Source organism: Xenopus laevis, chromosome 2L (assembly GCF_017654675.1).
Source record: "Xenopus laevis strain J_2021 chromosome 2L, Xenopus_laevis_v10.1, whole genome shotgun sequence".
NCBI classification, from domain to species: domain Eukaryota; kingdom Metazoa; phylum Chordata; class Amphibia; order Anura; family Pipidae; genus Xenopus; species Xenopus laevis.
This window is the reverse complement of record NC_054373.1, coordinates 55,008,632-55,029,150: the sequence shown is the minus strand read 5'-3', so window position 1 is coordinate 55,029,150 and position 20,519 is coordinate 55,008,632. Positions and strand designations below refer to the sequence as shown.

General features: G+C 37.1%; 1 protein-coding gene across 1 annotated transcript; it reads left to right on the top strand.

Annotated features, from left to right (window-relative positions):
* Nucleotides 1–315: 315 nt before the first annotated feature.
* Nucleotides 316–20,021, top strand: cd53.L (CD53 molecule L homeolog). The gene is given in 8 exon segments (NM_001094848.1): nucleotides 316–368; nucleotides 6,604–6,685; nucleotides 7,693–7,881; nucleotides 12,068–12,142; nucleotides 12,755–12,847; nucleotides 14,032–14,145; nucleotides 16,110–16,193; nucleotides 19,588–20,021. Coding segments are annotated over 7 exon segments (696 nt in total). The 5' UTR covers nucleotides 316–368; nucleotides 6,604–6,622; the 3' UTR covers nucleotides 19,666–20,021.
* Nucleotides 20,022–20,519: the final 498 nt, after the last annotated feature.

Genomic DNA, 20,519 nt, shown 5'->3' with positions numbered 1-20,519 from the left:
AAGGCTGGCTAATCTACAGCGCTACGCAATATATTGGCGCTATATACTATAAATACATGTTAATAATAATAATAATAATAAATAATCTGCCATCAATATATAGCATATTAGTATATACTAAAGAAATAACTGAAGATTTAATTCTTGCTTGTATTTAGCAAGCTCAAATTGATGTTCTTCTGGAAAATGTTGCTAGACCCACCCTGACATCACTGACGTAATATCATCACTCAGAAAAAAAAGTGATGTAGATTTAGAAAAAAAAAGCTCTTAAGTAGCTACTTCCTCTTCAGCAAAGCAAAGACCTCTCTGTCGCCAGAACTGCAAATGTCCAAAAGTCTCCTCTACAATATCAAGTATTCAAACAGGTACGATCATAGTAATATATATATATACAGTATATATATATATATCTTTTAGTATGTGCTATAATGATAAATGTACTACCAAAAAAACTAGTATAAATATGTTTTATATAATATGGATATTACCGTTGTTCCACTCCACTGCTTAGATTGTTAAGAAAATAACAGAAGCCTAATATTGTTTCATTAGTTTTAAATCTGAGATTCAGATTTAAATAAAACAGGTATGGGACTTGTTATCCAGAGTGCTCTGGATCTGGGGTTTCCTGGATAATGGGTCTTTTTATAATTTGGTTCTTCCTACCTTAAGTCTACTAGAAAATCATGTAAACATTAAATAAACCCATTTTTGCTTCAAATAAGGATTAATTCAATTTACGGTAGTTTTGATCAAGTACAAGGTACTATTTTTATTACAGAGAAAAAGGAAATTAAAAAAAATTGGATGATTTAAATAAAATGGATTCTATGGGAGACGGCCTTTCTGTAATTCTGAGCTGTCTGTATAATGGGTTTCTGGGTAATGGATCCCATACCTGTAATATATTTCAGTGTATTTCTAAAGCCAACCCTGTCAGTAATGCTGGCTGTACAGTACACCAATGACTGTATAGAACTGCCTGAAACATACTGGCACTTTTATGTGGTTCACAGGGCAACAGGGCCTATTTGGTGCAACCCTTGTTTTCAAAGTTCCAGAAAGTAGATTTGATAGGAATTTCTTGTAATTGCTTGTCAGGCAATCATTTTCCAGGTTATTGCCATACAAGTATAAGAGGAGGGCAGCTTTGACACTTAACATTGCTGCATTTAATGAACCCTAATGTGCCTAGTGTGCCAATACCAACCATGCATGAAACTGCCTGTTCCATCTGCCATTGATTTTAATCAAACAGGCTGCAGCCATTTCTTTGTTGAAATCCCCCTATACATGTTGTGATATGCAGTCTCTATAAAATGAAATGGCAGACAGCACCAGTGCACATCCACCTCTTAGTGTGCACATGGGGCAGATTTTGGGCTGAAAGCTGCCATAGATAAGTGATTTATATCGGGCTTGTGTTGGACTGTTTGGGCCATTGTGTACTTAAAATCCCAAAGCCTGTTTTGACTTTAAGTCCAGACGTGCTACTGTATTCAGAGAGAGGACAAAAATTCTCATTGTTAGACTCACAATGATATGCAGTCAGGCCAGTACAAGAATAGAATCTATTATCCAGAATTCTTGGGATCTGGGGTTTCTTGGATAAGGGGTCTTTCTGTAATTTGGATCTCCATACCTCATGTCTACGAAAAGATCGCTTAAACATTAAATAAACCCAATAGGATTGTATTGCCTCCAATAAGCATTCATTAAATCTGAGTTTGGATCAAGTACAGCCCCTATTTTATTATTACAGAGAAAAAGAGAATCATTTTGAAACATTTGAATTATTTGATTACAATGGAGACTATGGGTAACGGATATCCAGATAACAGATTCTATACCTGTATTTCAGTGTTAATAGAAGTGATAATATTGCATTAAAATGAGAAGCAGTGGCTTGGTGGTCGTTACTAAATTCTCATGCGTTTGTATTGTGTAACAGCCCCTTGTAATCCTGGACACATCAACCATAGGCAGTCAGCTGCTTTGCATGAAAGATTTAATAGCACTGACTGTAAGTGGAAAACAGAATGTTGGCTGAACATTTCAACAGCTGTCCTTCTGTACAGTCTCATCCTTTTGCAACTATTAGCATTCTTTTTTTTTTTATATAACGAGTTTTCTTGAGTTTTACGTAAACAAGCAAGATTTTAACAGAAGTCCTATGTTGGACTGTGAAGCAAACTTATACAGCTTAGGGTATTAAATGGCATTGAAAAATAACACAATACAAATAAGTGATGGCAACACCACGCAAAAACTGTTTTTAGGGCTGTTTTTAGTTAAAAAACTAAATTGAATTAAACTATTTTTAGTACGAAAAATAAATTAAACCAAATCGAACCACATTCAGCAAATAATAAGTGCAGTTCAAGAAAAAATAATGTTGTTACAGAGATATACAGGAACAGTTAGATAATTGGAAACCAAATCCGAATCCTGCTGAAAAAGGCCTGGCCGAATCCCAAACCGAATCCTGGATTCGGTGCATCCCTATTGGAAACACAACACCTATGGAAGTAACCATTACAGTACAAGTTATAATTGCAGCAATCCAAGTGAATGAGATTTGCAAATAGAGTCAATAAGGTCCCAATATATAGACCAAATGTTAATAAAAGCTTGGTTTTGATGGGGTTCCGCAGTCTTAATCCTTATTGCTTCTTGCCAGCAGAGGTGATTTAAGAAAGGCAAAATATGTTTTATTGAAGGAGTAGTTTCAGACAACTAATTTAAAAATTAGTAGCCACTGTTAACAACATTATAATGCTGTTAGGTAAAATAATTATGAGACTTTGGGTGTCTCTACGATTTAGATCCTGGGCAATGTAGTTGGAGTAATGCCATGTCTGGACTTAATTTGATTTGGTATTTAAACTTAAGATTCCAGAACTTCTCTAAGGCTATCTAGACTTTATGAACTTAAGGGCAACTCCACAAGTAGTGAAACAAGTCAACATTTTGGACAAAAGGACCGAGAGCTTGAACCTGTTATATTTTTGTACATTTTTCCAAAGCACAAATAGACCAGTTTAAAATGTTCAACTCTCCAGTTTTCAGATGTAAAGTTCATATTATACTTATGGATAGAATGTGAAAGTTGGTAAGTGTGTGATTTCTGTTTGTAAATAACCGGACCATTTACTGTATCTGCCACTTCTATAAGGGGATGTTTTTGCTTACAAGCTGGGGACCATAGTTTTTGGGAAATAAATTAAATTTCAACACCAGATGTTTAATAGCTCAAACACTTTCGTAATAACAAGCAAACACAATTAAAAAAATAAATAAATACTAAGATTTAAAGGGCATGTAAAGGCAAAAAAATAAAATCCCATTTTTACTATTTTTAATGAAAAAGAAACCTATCTCCAATATACTTTAATTAAAAAAATGTGTTCCGTTTCTATAAGAAACCTGACTGTATGCAGTGAAATTCTTCCTTCATTTACTGCTGTGGATAGGAATTGTCAGATGGTCCCTAACTGCTGAGCAGGGAAACAATCATACTTATGAACAGCAGGGGGAGCCCCCGCCATACTTCCCAGCCATGCAGAACTCAAGCAGCTTTGTTTATGACAATCCCTAAGCAGCCCAGACCACACTGAGCATGTGCACAGTCTTAGATTGGTGACCCCCTGTAGCCAGCTTTGAAAGCATAAATTATTTGTTTACTTGTGTTGCAGTTATATTTAGTTTACAAAATACAGCATTTCTAGCCTTATTCTATTTTAGACTGTACATGCCCTTTAACTGGAACAAATGAAAGAGGTTTCTTATATAAAAACGAAAACAGTAGGGGGGTATGGAAGCTCCCCCACACAAATAGTAACAAATAATAACAGCAGAATAAGTCATTTTGATGCAAACAATATATTCATGTTTTAAATACTTCCTACTTTCATTCTAAGTAATGTCCCTTTTCTTGAGAATTACAATTTTAATCCCCCAGAAATGTCATTCAATAATTTTCTTTTTATTGCAAATTCAGTTAAAAGGAGAATAAACTGACCAAATTTTCCACATAAACCATTGGAGACAATAAGAATTGTCTTATGGCTTATACACTGCTCTGGCAGTGGAACCTCTATTAACATGGGGTTTAAAGGCCTGTAATGGTGCAGGAGGCCATATGTGTGTGTGACAAGAGACAGACAGGAGCCCCCTTAATTCTCCAAGACAGAGAGAGAGCGTGTGGTGTGTGTGTGTGTGTGTGTGGGGGGGGGTGAATATTTAACTGGTGACTAGTTGGTTTGACACATTTTCTTAATAAATTATCTAGTATGCAAATACGGACACATTATACTGTGTTTTGCCATATCTGTTGTTAGAAGTGTGGCTTGACACAGAGCTAAAAACAATTCTGCCTGTCCAACACACTCACACAAAGACCAGACACCTGTAAATAGAATTTATAAATAGATATGTATGCTGCACTATGGGAGCAGTCAGAAGGGACATAAATATAAAAATATTATACTAATTGTACATTGGTTTACCTCCCCAATTTCTGCACTATGTTAACTTTTTTGTCCAAGAATCTACCCGCCAATGTCATTGCTCTGCCTGTTGATGTCATTGGACCGCTCCTTTCAGTCAGAGTCCCTGCCCACCAATGTCATTAACCCACCTCTGCTACATCACTGGCCCAATTTCATCTCATCATTGCTGACTAGTTTTCTTGCAAGCAACAGGTGGCAACCCCAGCAGGTGGAAGTATATAAATAAAATGAGGGCAGATGGCCACTGTAGGAATTGGGGTGGGTCCTATGCATAATTCCCTTCCAATAAAGATGTGCTTTGCCGGCCTGAACCCACCTGATTTGTTGGTAAGTCTGCAGGTTTCAGGCTGGCTGGCACATCACTAGTTCAAACCAGATTGCTGCTGAGACTCCAAACTACAGAAATACAAGTTAAATTAAAAAAATGAAGACTAAATTGTTAATTCCTTCCAATTTCACAATTTGCATCATACTAAAGTTAATTCAAAGTGGAATTACCCAAAGCCCCAAAACTACTAAAAGTAAAGTGGTCAGTAAATCCTATTCCATGAAGTCATGCCTCCTAGATTGTATTTTAGTGTGGTGAGTTATTTGTGGACTCATGAAAGGAACAGACCTGACACAGAAACCATTCACAGTATGTTTTGGATTTTAATCTGCTATACTTTTTGCCTTGAGTTTTATAAGGCAGCAACACCAAATAGTCAATTAAAGGGGTTGTTCACCTTTGAATTAACTTTTAGTATGATAAAGAGAGTGATATTTTAAGACAATTTGCAGCTGGACTTTTTTTCGTTATTTGTGGTTTTTAAATTATTTAGCTTTTTATTCAGCAGCTCTCCAGTTTAGTTTTAGCAATCTGGTTGCTATGGTCCAAAATTACCCTAGCAACCATGCACTGATTTGAATAAGAGACAGGAGTATGAATAGGAGAGGGCCTGAATAGAAAGATGAGTAATAAAAAGTAACAATAACAATACAGTTGTAGCCTTACGGAGAATTCGATTTTAGATGGAGTCATTGAGCCCCATTTGAAAGCTGGAAAGAGCAACGCAAATAATTTAAAAACAATAAAACAAATAATGATGGCCAATTGAAAAGTTGCTTAGAATTGGCAATTCTATAACATACTAAAAGTTAACTTAAAGGTGAACAGCCAAACCTATTGCTATATATTTAGCTTCATGAGCTTGCACGTCATGTAATCCATAGCAGCCAATTCGATTGTAGCATTAACAGGTCCTCTGTTTGACTACAAATATCTGATTTCTATGGGACACTAGACCTGGAGGCAAACTTTGGACCTTTATTATAACCCCTCCAGAAATGCATTTTGTTCATCTGTCTATTATATAATCTATATTTTATTTTAACACAAATCGGTTGTCAATTTTTTATGAAATGGATTTACTCACCTACATAGTGTGTGTAGTATTCAAGTGTGTGCACCTGTTGCATGTTTTGATGTATTTTTTGTTCTTATTGGGGCACAGCAGGGTGGGAAGTTCCTGTTGGGGCAGCCATATATTATGTGCTCTGTGAGTCAGGCAGCTAAAGTCTTGCCGGAAATTCCCACGGTCAAAAGGAGAAAATGGTTAAACAGAAGGGCAGAGAGATGTGATAGAGGAAGATATCTTTAATGATCATAAAAATGTATTGCCACTATCCAGCTGTGGCCTTCCAACTCCGGGCTTTTACTGACATCTACCAGATTATACAGAGAGTTGCAGTTCTATACAAGCAGAAATAAAATGGCACTTGAAATTACTGAATGCAATTTTAGCAAAACTATGATCCACTTATGGATTCAGTAATCAGCACATGCAGGGTATTGTCATGTCTGAGCGATGCCATATCAATCTAGCATTATCATCCTGACAATTTGGAAAGCACTTAGAATGAGAATGAATGAGATCAGCTAATAGAAGCAATCATGGCTGCGCACATGGATATGAAAACACACAAATGTAGGGGCTCCTAATGCAGAAACACCTATGCCAATCTGTTTTACATTGATACAAACACAAACTGAATGTAAAGTCTAACCGATAACTAAAGTCATTTCTAAACTAACTTTAATGTTTTCCAGAAATTGAAAAGGATTCGCAATGGGCAGTAATTTTGTAAGCGTGCTCAAATATTTAATGTTTGCCTTCAATTTTTTATTCTGGGTAAGTGATTCATGCATTTGCTTAATGGCAAATTATTGCGACAAGTTTCCTTTTTTTTTGTGTGGCAAAGTTTATTTTTCCCATTATGAAAACAGAAACCTATGAAAAGAAAGAGTTCCCACTCTGTGTACAGGAAAAGAAAGAGGAACTCTTAGCCCTCTGACTATAGCTAATAAAACGAATCACCCAGTTGTGTGCCTTACAGGGGGTGTGGCTCATCCATTGTGCAAGTTTATGTGCCCAAACAGAAAATCAGGTCTGCTGATGACTTCACAGATGTACACAGTAACAAGCCCAGGTTAACAATATGGGCACCAGTTCCCCATCTCACTGCAGTCTAACTGGCCAACTTGGAAGTTCCAAGCAATAGGATACTTAGTCTGCACCCTCTGGTCTCTACTGAAGGAGGCATCTATTCTTGACGCTTAATGTGGTCCCATCTTGTTCTTACACCAGGTCAGGACCTTCCCCTCAACTAGAACCTTCTAGGCTGTGTCTAATGTAGTCCTAATAAGGCCAACCCATAGAAGTTGCTGCCCTCTTGTGGCATACATATAAATTATGCTCATTAACTCCATATCCAAGCTGCTTTGATGGGACCCACATTGTGTAGGGTGCCTGGGTTAGTGCCCCTACTCGCACTGCCCTCTCTTGAAATGAAAGCTCTTGACATAGTGGGTATTCAATGAATTTATTGGGGGGCACAGTGAATTATGGTGCCACAGTGAGGTATGCAAAGTAATATAAACTGTGTGATGTACTTAACTGATGACTTGGTGATCCTTATAAAATACAATGCTGGGGTAACGACATTGTGGATTTACATAAAACAAAATGGGTTTGAGATGGATTGCAGGGGATTTGCAAAAGGTTGTATGGGAAATAAATTGTCTGGTCTTGGGTTTGATTAAAGGTCTAATGATTCAGAGTGAGGCAGATTTCAGTCTATCACAACTTTTTATGTTATTCATTTCAAAGAGTAAACAAAATACATGTATAATTTACAGGTGACTGGATGCTCCATAATAGCCATCGGCATCTACTTTGTGGTCAACAACATCTATGGAGACTTACTTACAAATAATCCCTCGCTTACTGTTGGCAATTCCTTTATCGCTATTGGCATCATCATTATGGTGTTTGGGTTTCTTGGATGCATGGGAGCAATAAAAGAAAATAAATGCCTTCTTCTTACTGTAAGTAATGCATTTTGTGGTGTACCGTTGTATAGATATTTTGCCTTTTATATAAATTGCACATCTTGGCAAACATACCATTCATTCTAAACTTACTGCCATTAGCACTGGTCCCCATAGCTACTCAAACATGTAAACACCCACACATAACAGGAATCATTTATCAGTCATAGGCTAGGTGCATACAAAAGTTGAACCCGCTATCCGGCGCTGATCCAAACATCAGAGATAGTCGCTATGGCATAGTACATGGCATTGGGTATGCCACTATGAAACTTAAGGGTTTTCCCAGAAAGACTGTTAGGGGGTTATTTACTAAAATTCATTATTTTTCTCATATTGTACCAGAAACAAACTCAAACTAACTCCCATCCACAAATTTGGATAATTTACTAATAATTAAACTTGAAGAAAATCGGAAAAATAAAACACGAAAAATTTGAGTTTTTATGAATACCTCAAAATTATAAGCTTAAAAAACTGGAAGTTAACGATTTTTGAAGCAAAAACCAGCATGAAACACCCCAAAACACCTGAAAATTGTGAAGGCAAAAAACATCTTCAAATGGATAAAGAGACCTCTGCCATTGACTTTTACATACATTTAACAGTTTTTAGCTGGAGTAGTTTCAGATTCCGATTTTTTGCTGCTTTGGGGCATAATAAATCTCTAAAAATTAGGGTTTTTTCTCTAAAAATTAGGGTTTTTTTTCTCTAAAAGTTTGAGTTTTTTCCTCTACAAAAGTTTTACATAAAACAAAACTCGACCATAAATAAATAGACCCCTTTATGTTGATAATGGTGATAGCGAGGAGAGTTTACATGAACTTTTTTAACCGCGACTCAGAGTAGGACAGATTTGGACAGAAAGGTCTACTGAGTTGAATGTTTCTAGTTTGAGCACTTATGCTCTCTCCCTCTTTGGTGCCTACATTTAAGTGAGCTTACTCCCTTCATATTCTTCTTGACCCGGGCAGTGTTAAGGCCACCGTCTTACCTTGTTCCACTGATCTCCCCCACCTATACAATTCCTCAAGAACAATAAAGACACTTGAAGCCCAGGATGGAATTTAAAGGCCGCAGCTTTATTAAAACATTAATAAATGTAAATAACCATACATAACTGTAATATAAAACAGTAAATCATGGGAATGCTTGCCTCACAGGTTACTCCACTGAGTGACCGAGCCCACTGCCATGCCGGCCACCAGGGCGCTGCCCTTGGATGGGCAAGTAGTGGCAGATGGCCTCACTTAACTTACCACCCGGGGCCCTTACCCGGAGAGGCATTAACCCACCACAGATAGGGTACTACAGCCCCATTACCCCACACTGGCAAGCATTCCCCCGCCCACCATTCTTCTCATCAAATAGCTGGCAAATGACCTGCTAATACCCTTCACTAGTCAAAAAAGGGGGCGGGAGGGCGGGATGCTGCTTCAACAGACTGTTCCAGAAGGATGGCTGCCAACCAGTTCCCCTGGATACACCCTGCTGGTAAGCCCTCCTTCATTCCTCACCACCAATCCTAACCCCCCTTATTTGCCTATAGCCTGCCTAGCCCGGTCAAAGCTTCCCTCCCTCCACTTTGGCTTGTCCAGGAAGCCCTATTCTTTCTGTTTTATGGATTTGTATGGGCTCCACATAGTACAAAGGGGCAAGGAAGGTGATTTGTAAGCCTGTAGACCTCCCAGTTGGATGGTTAGCTACACTATTGGCCTGTCCTAAACTTGCACAGAACTGGATGAAGACTTGATCAGGAAGATCGTGGAGAATGAAGCATATTGTAGCTGTGAATGCTAAGAAGATAAAAAAACAGACATGCAATATGCTATTTATGAGATCTAGCAGGTAACAGGAACTTCTGTATGCAGCAAATCATGTAGAATGGTATAGTGTGAAATGTCACAATCTATAAATAACATCAATTTCCTGTAGAAATGGGTGGGGAAACTGTATATGAAAAGTGTAAGGGGGAGAAAGAAAGTCATCTCGAACAGACTTCGGACATAAAATGTACAGTACCAAGGCCTGGCCCCATCCTTGACCATTGTTGCGATGAGGTCTGGTGCCTAGGACAGAACTGGACCTAAATATACTGTATTATAAAATTCACAGGCTTTCTTTCCTTGCCAGATGCCATCACTAAAACTATGTACAGGAAATATAGAGGAATAGGATCTGTTATATAGAAACCAATTATCCAGAATGCTCTGAATTACAAGAAGGCCATCTCCCATAGACTTCATTTTAATCAAATAATTAAAACTTAAAAAAGTAGACTTAAGGTATAAAGATCCAAATTACAGAAAGATCCCTTATCTGGAAAAATACCCCAAGTCCCCAGCATTCTGGATAACAGGTTTCATATCTGTATATAGAATCAAAAAAGCAACAATGCATGCAGGCTCCTCTATTTCTATTTGTAATTTTTTTAATGGGTAAATTCCAGGGGCTATGGCTGACACTGGTCTATAATCTGAAAGAGACAACAAAGTTTGTGACATTATTGTAAACAGAGTTGTATTTGTTGGGTGAAGGAAGTGCGTCAAATGAATCCAAGGATACATTTTTTTCTTGTTGATAACGGTGGTGGAAGTCACATACAGGACATACACAAAAAACAAGAAGTAGTTCAGACTGCCTCCTCCAAGGCTGACTGATGCAGATACCTAAAACATATACAGGTATGGTATCCGTTATCCGAAAATCCGTTATCCAGAAAGCTCCAAATTATTCTTTTTCTCTGTAATAATAAAACAGTACCTTGTACTTAATCCAAATTATGATATAATGAATCCTTATTGAAAGCAAGACCAGCCTATTTGGTTTATTCAATGTTTAAATGATTTTCTAGTAGACTTAAGGTATGTAGATCCAAATTACAAAAAGATCCATTATCTGGAAAAACCCCAGAGCATTCTGGATAACAGGTCCCATACCTGTGCAACCATTCACATTCACCAAAGCCATCGAAACATCAAAATGAGGCGTTTTTGCAGTTTTAAGGTGGATCACCTTTCAGTTACCTTTAGTATGTTATAGAATGGTTAATTCTAAGCAACGTTTCAACTGACCTTCATTGCTTATTTTTTTTATAGTTTTTATAGAATTATTTGCTTTCTTCTTCTGGCTCTTTGCAGCTTTCCTGCCTTTTTGATTTTTTGTTTATTTTGTGCCCCTGATGAAGACCCTTAAGGTCGAAACGCGCTGGGCTCATTTTTGATTTTGATTATGTCTTTCAAATCGGGTGTGCTATCCATTATCTGCAGTAGTTGTATTTCATTATGGAGACCCTTATGGGGAGTCACCTATGGATTAGCACCCTGTAATTCGATTTAAAGGGTGTGTGCCTTCTCCTTCTATTGTTGGTTCAAATGGGGGGTCACTGACCCTATCTAACAGAGAAATGCTCTGTAAGGCTACAAATGTATTTTTATTGCTACTTTTTATTACTCGTCTTTTTATTCAGGCCTCTCCTATTCATATTCTCTTATTCAAATTAATGTATGGTTGCTAGGATAATTCGGACCCTAGCAAAGAGATTGCTGAAATTGCCAACTGGAGAGCTGCTGAATAAAAAGCTAAAAAACTCAAAAAACACAAATTATAAAAAATGAAAACCAGTTGCAAATTGTCTCAGAATATCACTCTCTACATTCCCTTCAAATAATCTGTTGTACTTGACCATTTTATATCAGATAATGTATCTTTGGTGCCAATTCTGTATTTTAGTTACTTGCGGGGGAATGTAATAAAAATCGCTAACGGAAAAACTATTCGCAATGCGAAAAGTTATGCCTTTGCGCGAACAAATTTTGCTTTGTGCGAATTTAATATAGCTTTTGCAAGCCCGGAAACTGTTTAGCGACCACTTCCGACAATGAAGACAGTTTGCGAATTTTATAGTTTGCACCAATGCGCAGTCAATGTAATAAAACTTCTTACTGAAAAAGTCGTTATGTTTGCTCCAAAAGATTACGACACCTTCAAGCACTTCTTATGAGTGCGCAATTAAAATTCGCAATGCGCAATTAAAATTCGCAATGCAATAACAGTTTAAGGAACAATATTACAGTGTGATATGTGGATTTTAAGTCTTATTGGTGCGAATTGTTTTGCTCTTTGCGACTTTTATTACATTCCCCTGTTGGTGTTTAACATACATATATGCTTTGTTTTCTAGTTTTTCATTTTGCTGTTATTAATCCTCTTGGTTGAAGTCACAATGGCAATCTTTCTGTTTGTTTATGAAAAGCAGGTAAGTTTGTACTACTGAGTAACATAATAATATAAATAATTAAGTCACATTAAGTGATAACTTTGTAGAGGGTTTAATAGTTGAAGATAGCACATATATATTTATGTGTCACTAAATATTTTAATTGTATATGGGCTTCTGCATTGTGATGGGCAAATTTATTCGCCAGGCGCGAATTCGGGCGAATAAATTTGTGAAACTGCCGTGAAAATTTGCCAGCGAAAATTTGCCGGCGTAAAAAAAATGGACGCCGGCGTCCAAAAAACGGACACCGGCGTCACAAACGAGACGTTTTGCGAATTTTTCGCCATTTTGCGAATTTCGGAAATAATACGCTGAAACGCCCATCACTGCTTCTGCATCAAATAAGTTATTCACACTTTTCATTGGAGATCTTTGCAGTACCTAGATTACCTTATAAAACCAGTCTAACTGTTATTTTAGTAATAGCAATGTATAAAACAAAAATGAGTGTCATGAAGCCGAGGAAGTGTGGGTAGGTAGGTAGTGTTGGTTTCTTTCGACTGGCTTGTGTGTATGGGGCAGAATGTGTAGAAAATGTCATCAGATGAAAATTAAAACTAATTTTGCAATTTGCTGTTTGCCTTCCAGCTAGATAAATACGTGAGGGAAAGGTTAACCAACAGTTTTGAACAGAATCTAAAACACAATTCAAGTGAAACATGGCATATGATACAGAGAAATGTGAGTATAATCAGCAAACCTGGGGAAGTGCTTCAATACATGTACATTTTATATGGTTTAAATGGTGGGTCCTGTGGCAACTTATTGAAGAAATATTATAACAAGGCATGCCCACAAAGAGAAGAACCTCTGCTATGGATATACTGCATCACAATTGAGTCCAGGCAGAAGTTACTGTGATTACTAAGGCAGTGGTGAATGTGGTTGAGCAGAAGTGCGAGCGGTGGGGCAGTGGTGCAGTGGATTTCTATTAATATGTATTGTTACTAATTCTATACTATTCATATACTTTTAAAGTGTGAGTTTATATAGACTATAATACACAAGAGCCACAAATATGCAGTAAATGATATCCTTATGAACAGTGCTCAGTGATGTCATCGGTTATAATCAGAGCTTAGTGATGTCATTTCTGTCACATGACTCACTGAAACATTTGTGTTATAATAAATAAAGTACCCCTGTTGCAAAACATGAGGATATTAGTTTCATGTATAAAAACCTGTTTATGGTAATGGAACTCCTCGGTAACTTGTAATATCCTTAAATAAAAAGTGGGGATACTTTATTCACTATATAATTTACTTCCTAGTAAAATTTTATCCAAATCTATTTGAAAAAATAAGATCTGTTACCATATAAAAACACACATTTTTCTGTTGGGACATAATATTGCCAGTACAAGAGATCCCTTTAAGGAGAGCTAAACCCTAAAAATTTCATATTTTATTTACTTAACTTGTTGAACCAATTTAGAGTTTCAGCTTCTCAATAGCAGCAATGATCCAGGACTTCAAACTTGTCACAGGGGGTCACCATCTTGGAAAGTGTCTGCGACACTCACATGCTCAGTGGACTCTGAGAAGCTGTTGAGAAGCTAAGATTAGGGGTTGTCGCAAATTATCCAGCAGAAAATTAGGTTGGCCTGTAATATAAGCTGACGCTACAGGGCTGATTATTAAATTCTGATGCTAGTTGCACTGGTTTCTGTGCGGCCATGTAGTAATTGTATGTATTAATTACTAATTAGTCTTATATTGTGACATCTATATTCTATGTGTACTGTATATTTCGGTCCCTAAACTCAGTAACTGACAGCAGCTCATGTCTTAAGGGGCTGTGTTAAGTTAAATCACATTCTCTGGTGAAAGTTAATGTAAATTTGTTGATTATAATTCTTGTAGTTGCAATGCTGTGGAATCAATGGATCAGAAGACTGGATGAAGAAAGAACTTCACAGTTCTTGTTGTCCCAGCAAAACAAACTCAAATTGCAGTTTAAGTGATTCTTTCCCAGTGGTAAGCACAATATTAGATTTACTTTACCAAAATGGCACCTCTGTTCAACTGATATTTGTTTGGTGTTTAAATCCATGATTCCAATGTGTAATTTCAGAAATATGTTCTCACTTCCTAAGATCCACAATCAATGACTCTCAATGCAATTATTATTCACTATTTGTAGAATTGTTGCTGTAGCACCTACAGTTTACATCCAAGTTTTCTGATCTTTATGTTTCATACCATATGAAAGCTGCTGAAAGAATAAGTGGAATTGTGGCATATGGGAGCAAGCACATATGGAGATGCCACTTTAGTGCGTTATTTCAGTGACACTAAAGGGCAGATTTATCAAAGGTTGAAGTGAAAATTCTAATTACATTTTTTTTTTAATTTTTGTGTTCTTCAACTAGGGAATAGTACAAATTCGATTTGAATTGGAAAAAAATGGGAAAATTCGAATTTCGAAATTCATGTACTGTCTTTTTAAAAAATCTACTTCGATCATTTGCAATCTAAAACCTGCCAAATTGCCGTTTTAGCCTATGGGGGACCTCCTAGGTCCCCCATTGGTGGACTTTAAAAAAATCAAAGTTTTTTTTGGCAAAAACTTTAAATCGCACAATTCGAATGCGCTTTTCCTTTGATTCATATGATTCGAATTCGACCTATTTGATTGTAAACGTACATAGTCAGCCAAAAAAAAAAATTTGATTTAATTTCGGTTGGTCATTTTGAATTCGAATTTCAAAGTTTTTCAAATTTAAAATTCTAGCCTTGATAAATCTGCCCCTAGGTATTCCCATTCTATATTGCCAGAAGTTGGTCACTACAAACACTGATCTGTTTTTTTGCGCTTATTTATTACATTTTCCCAAAAATTTGCTTTGCAGGAAAAAATCTGATTTTCATGATTTTTTTCAGATTTTTCATCCAATTTTCAAGATTTTTTTGGATTCTTCACCCAAAAACTCTGAAAACTTCAGGGTATTGCATGAAACCCAGTGCACATCAAAAAAATCATTGGGACTTCTCCAATTGACTTATATGCAACCTTGACAGGTCTGAGATGCCAGATTTTCAGATTCAGACTTTTCCATCCTTGGGGTTTAATAAATTCCTAGAATCCTAATTTGCATATGTAAATTAGGGGCAGGAAGGGAAATCACTGTGACTTTTCATCACAAAACAAGGAAGTAAAAAAACAATGTCCCCACTTTTTCCTTTCCCTGCTCTGATTTGCATATGAAAATTAGGTTTTGGATTCAGTTTGGTATTCGGCCGAATCTTTCATGAAGGATTCGGCCGAATCCCAAATAATGAATTCGGTGCATCTGTACTAAAAATGCCTTTCATAGCCAACACAGTCATGCTATCCTAATCAGTAACGTACGGTAACTAAGCTCTTCCGGCGCCCATCAACCCTCCAGAATTGAGAGACGTGCGGTTTCCTTACCACCACACTGCGGCACGATCTCCGGCGGGCTCCCCAATTGCACCCCCTGCTCCCCTGGTAGTTACGCCACTGATCCTAATGACAACAGCCTATTTTTTCATAAAAAAAGAAAATATATCCTCCCACCTTTAAAAATCTGGATTTCAGCTCTATAAGTTACCATGAGCAGCTTTTTACCACCACTGCTAACTTGCGGGCTGCTGCCGCCTGAGGCGGGTTTCTGAACCTGCGTCACTGGCGGAGTCAGTGTTAGTCATTCAACAAGAAGAAAAAACAGAAAAAAGGCAGGTGATGCCTGGAAGAGTATAGAATATAGAGTTTAACCAAAAGAAAAAATACCAAACAGAGAAGCTAGCAGCTAGATTTATCAATAACAATACATTTGTAGCCTTACACACCTTTAACGAACAATGGTTATTTGTCATGAATTTGAAGGATCACTAGGCTTCATTATACAGCATGTTTCCATATGTATTCCAGAAATTCCTAAAAGCGCATGGGCATTCTGTATGCTTTCTTTTTTTAGGGTTGTTCAGAGGCACTTAAAAAGTGGTTCGAAAACAATTTCTTGTATTTTGGAGTGGGAACCATATGCATTTCAGTTATTGAGGTAAGAGATTTAGACTTAGTGTTATAGCATGCGGGTACATGGTTTTAGTCGATAAGGTCTTCTGGGCAGGGCCCTGTTGACCTCTATCTTTTCTTATTTTTTTTGTATGTAAATCTCTATGTTTATATTCAGACATACCCAGTGGGTTAGAATTTGCATTGATATAATGCTGCTTGTACACACACACAGCGCTTTACTTTTGACCAAAACCATAACAGAACAAACAGGGACCAGTACAATAATAACATACAAATAATTACATAATATAGTTTACAGAATATTAAAGAGAGAAGAACATATCTTTTGGTGATTCTAAACCAAAATCAAAGTTAAACTACATAAACCAAAAACAATTTGAAAACCTAAAACAAAGTACAGGTATGGGATCTGTTATCCAGAAACCCGTTATCCAGAAAGCTCAGAATTACGGAATACACGTCTCCCATAGACTCCATGTTATCCAAATAATCCAAATTTCTTTAAATGTTTTCCTTTTTCTCTGTAATAATAAAACAGTGGCTTGTACTTGATCCCAACTAAGATATAATTAATCCTTATTGGAGGCAAAATCAGCCTATTGGGTTTATTTAATGTTTACATGATTTTCTAGTAGACTTAAGGTATGAAGATCCAAATTACAGAAAGATCTGTTATCCGGATAACCCCAGGTCCCAAGTATTCTGGATAACAGGTCCCATACCTGTATATATTTAAGGGGTTGTTCACCTTCAAAAACATTTTTCTATTCAGTTGTTTTAAGATTGTTCCCCAGAAATTAAAGACTTCTTTCAATTACTTTACTTATTATTTATTTTTTACTGTTTTCCAAAATCTAAGTTTAAAGTTGAATGTTCTTGTCTCTGGTGTTTCAGTCTGGCAGCTCAGTAATTCAGGTGCAGACTCTGAACTGTTGCAATTTTGCAACATTTAGTTGATATATATCTCAGCAGCATCTTTGGAGTATTAGCAATTATTGTATCAATGCTAACAGCTGCCAGTAATGAAATCCAGAGATTCTGCTCAGCAGGGACAAAAAATAAATTTAAAAATTAAATGTATCCATTTAGAACAGTTTACAGGGTCGGCAACCCCCCTCCCAGGGCTGCTTCAGAAGGTGAAAATTACACTTTAGACTTCAACATAGAAAAACGGTCACATACAGAAAATAGAAAGTCATTGGAAAAAGTCCAATCTATCTGATGATCAATCTGAAAACAACTAGTTGTTTGAAGGTGAATAACCCCTGTAATTGAACCTGGCATATAGCTGTATAATAGCTGCTAAATACAATCCAAAATTAACTAAAGTAAGTAAGTTCTTAGAAACAGAAATGCTTCTGCAATATCCTCCTTCATTGAAGCTCTTAAATCTGATTTGATTATTTCCAGTGCTTGTATATGAAGTTATTAGGAGTCGGTACATTTTTGTCAACTCCGACTCCAGATAGCCAAAATTGCACCCTACTGACTCCAAAGCTCTGCCGGTGGGTGTGGGCTGAATTTTACCATGCTCCCACCCCCTCCATGATCTTACTATGACCCACTTCTGCCTCCAGTCTTTCCTTTTTATAGAACTTTCTTAAAGGGGTGGTTCACCTTAAAAGTTAACTTTTAGTATGTTATAGAATGTCCTTTTCCTTGCAGCTTTGCATTTGGTCTTCATTATTTGCCTTCCTCTTGTACCTCTTTCCAGCTTACAATTGAAGGTCAAAAACACTATGTGGCAAATTTACTAAAGGGCGAAGTGACCAAACGTGGGCGAAAATTCGCCAGCGTGACATCATTTCGGTACTTTGCCGATTTACTAAACGAAGGAGATAGACTCTAGCGGTACTTCACTCCCTAATGCCTGGCGAATTTGCGCTCTGGCGAATGGACGTAACTACACAAATTCACTAAGATGTGGATTTTACTGAACGTTACCTCTTGTGCCAGACTTGCCTTCACCACTTCAGACCAGGCGAAATGCAATAGAGTAGATAGGACTTCCTAAAAAAATTGTTGAAAGTCCCAAAAAACGCTGGCTTTTCCTTCTTCAGGGTGATAGGCTGAAAAATTTTTTGGGGGTAACCGGCTTCCCTTCTACATTTCCTATGGCATAAACTATACACTGGGCTCATGTGTAGGCAAATATAACAACTTTATTTTCTTTTATTAAGGTTTCCCGGGCTTGTGTAATGATGTGTAATGTATTGGCTGCAACATATACGTCCATTGAACTTTAACTACCCGCCGTATGCAAATTAGGCAACGCTAGCGCAATTTCGCTTCGCTTGGTGCAGTAATGCTACCGCAACTTCACCAGTGTTCGCACCCTGGATGCAATGTCGGATTTTAGTGAATTAGCGTTGTCCTGGCCAATCTACGCCTGGCGAAGTGTTGCAATGTGATTGAAGCCGTCGCTAGCGAATTTTCGGAGGTTAGTGAATTGTCCCCTATTGCTCTTTGAGGATACAGTTATTATTTTTTTCCTTATCTTTCTATTCAGTTCCTCTTTTCATTTTTCAGTCTCTCACTGAAACCACAGCCTGGTGACTATAGTAAACAAGACCATGACAACCAGATTGTTGCTGAAGTTTCAAACTGGAGAGTTGCTGAACAAAAAACTAAATAACTCAAAAACCACAAGAAAATAAAAAATCTAAACCAACTGCAAGCTTTCTCAGAAAAAAAAATCTCTGTCATACTGAAAGTTAATTTAAAGGTAAACAACCCATTTGAAACGAAAAACGAGGTCTTAACTCTGATTCATAAAACTGTATTTCACAGCATTATATACTGATAGGCTGTTGGTACTTAATGATCATATCACAGCTTACATGCTACAAATATGTACATACTTATGGATATACTTTGATATGCAGATTACTCGGGACTGAAATAGCAGAAGATATACTGTATTTGGTACATTAAAGGGTTGTCTGCCTTAAAATTAAAATTTTGTATGATGTAGACAGTGATATTCAGATGCAGCTTGCAATTGGTCTTTTTAATTGCTTGTTTTTTAATTATTTAGCTTTTTGTTCTGCAGCCCTTCATTTTACAGCACATATCTGGTTGCTAGTCTCTAAATTACCCTAGCAACCAGCCAGTGGTTTGAATAAGGAACTGGAATATGGAGATGGCCTGTATAGAATGATAAGTAATAAAATGTAACATTGACAATAAAATTGTAGTCTCACAGAGCAATCATTTTTGGCTGCTCAGGTCAGTGACCCACTTTTGAAAAGCTGGAAACTAAAGGAAATACTAAAGGAAATAAAAAATGAAGACCAATTGAAAAGTTGCTGAAAATGGCCCATTCAACGTGCAATTGTAAAATGCATGGCTTTTTCATGGAAACTTTCTTTGCATATGTTAATACACATTAACACCATCCTCTTTTGTCACTGCAGGTGCTGGGTATGTCCTTTGCATTAACCCTTTACTGCCACATATCAAGAAGTAGTGGCAAGATAAGTACATTGCTCTGAGGCTCAGAATATCATTCCGAAATGTAACATTGTATATTCCAGCAAGGAATTTGTATAGTTTGTGCATTAATTCATGATGAATTCATCTTGAGACAGTATTAAGCTTTTTGCCATTGAAAACAGTGTGCTTGTGTGTGTGTGGAGGGGGGGGGGTCATATGATAATTAATGAGTGGTATGTGAAGTAATGCTTATAGATATATAGATATATATATATTTATATGTCTGTTTATGCATTTAAGGTTAGTACTGCAACTGCTGTGTTTGTCATATCTTATTTAATACACAGATCACTTCAAGAGAGGTTGAAAACGCAATGTCAGAAAAAAATAAAATACATTTTATTAAAGGGAAAAATGTGTTAAGCTGATGTTCCATTTATTTTCTCTAAAAGCAGGACAGATAAGCAATGTCTGTGGCATTTAACAGGGAGATGGAACATCCATTGGCACAGCTGAAAGGCTTTTTGCTATTTTGATGCAGGACTTGAGTAATTTGATTCTTAGTTAAAGATAAAAATGTAGAACAAGATAGTGTATGCTGTTTGGTCAACACTTTAATTAAAGCTGGCCATAGATGCAAAGATCCGATCGTACGAATCAAGGATGGAGAGTCCCGGCATTTTTCGTCCGGTGGAGATCAGTCGTTTGGTCGATCGGACAGGTTCGAAAATTTCTGTCAGCTGCAGGTAATATCTCTGCATGTATTGCCGATCGTACGATTTTCAGAGGGAGACTGTCACCAGCTTTAACTATCGTACGATTGCTGTCAGGGGCAGAACATCGGATGATCTGTGCTTACAACTTTATATTCGATCTATATGGTAAGACTTTGATCTTTATGGTTAGTGGCAGG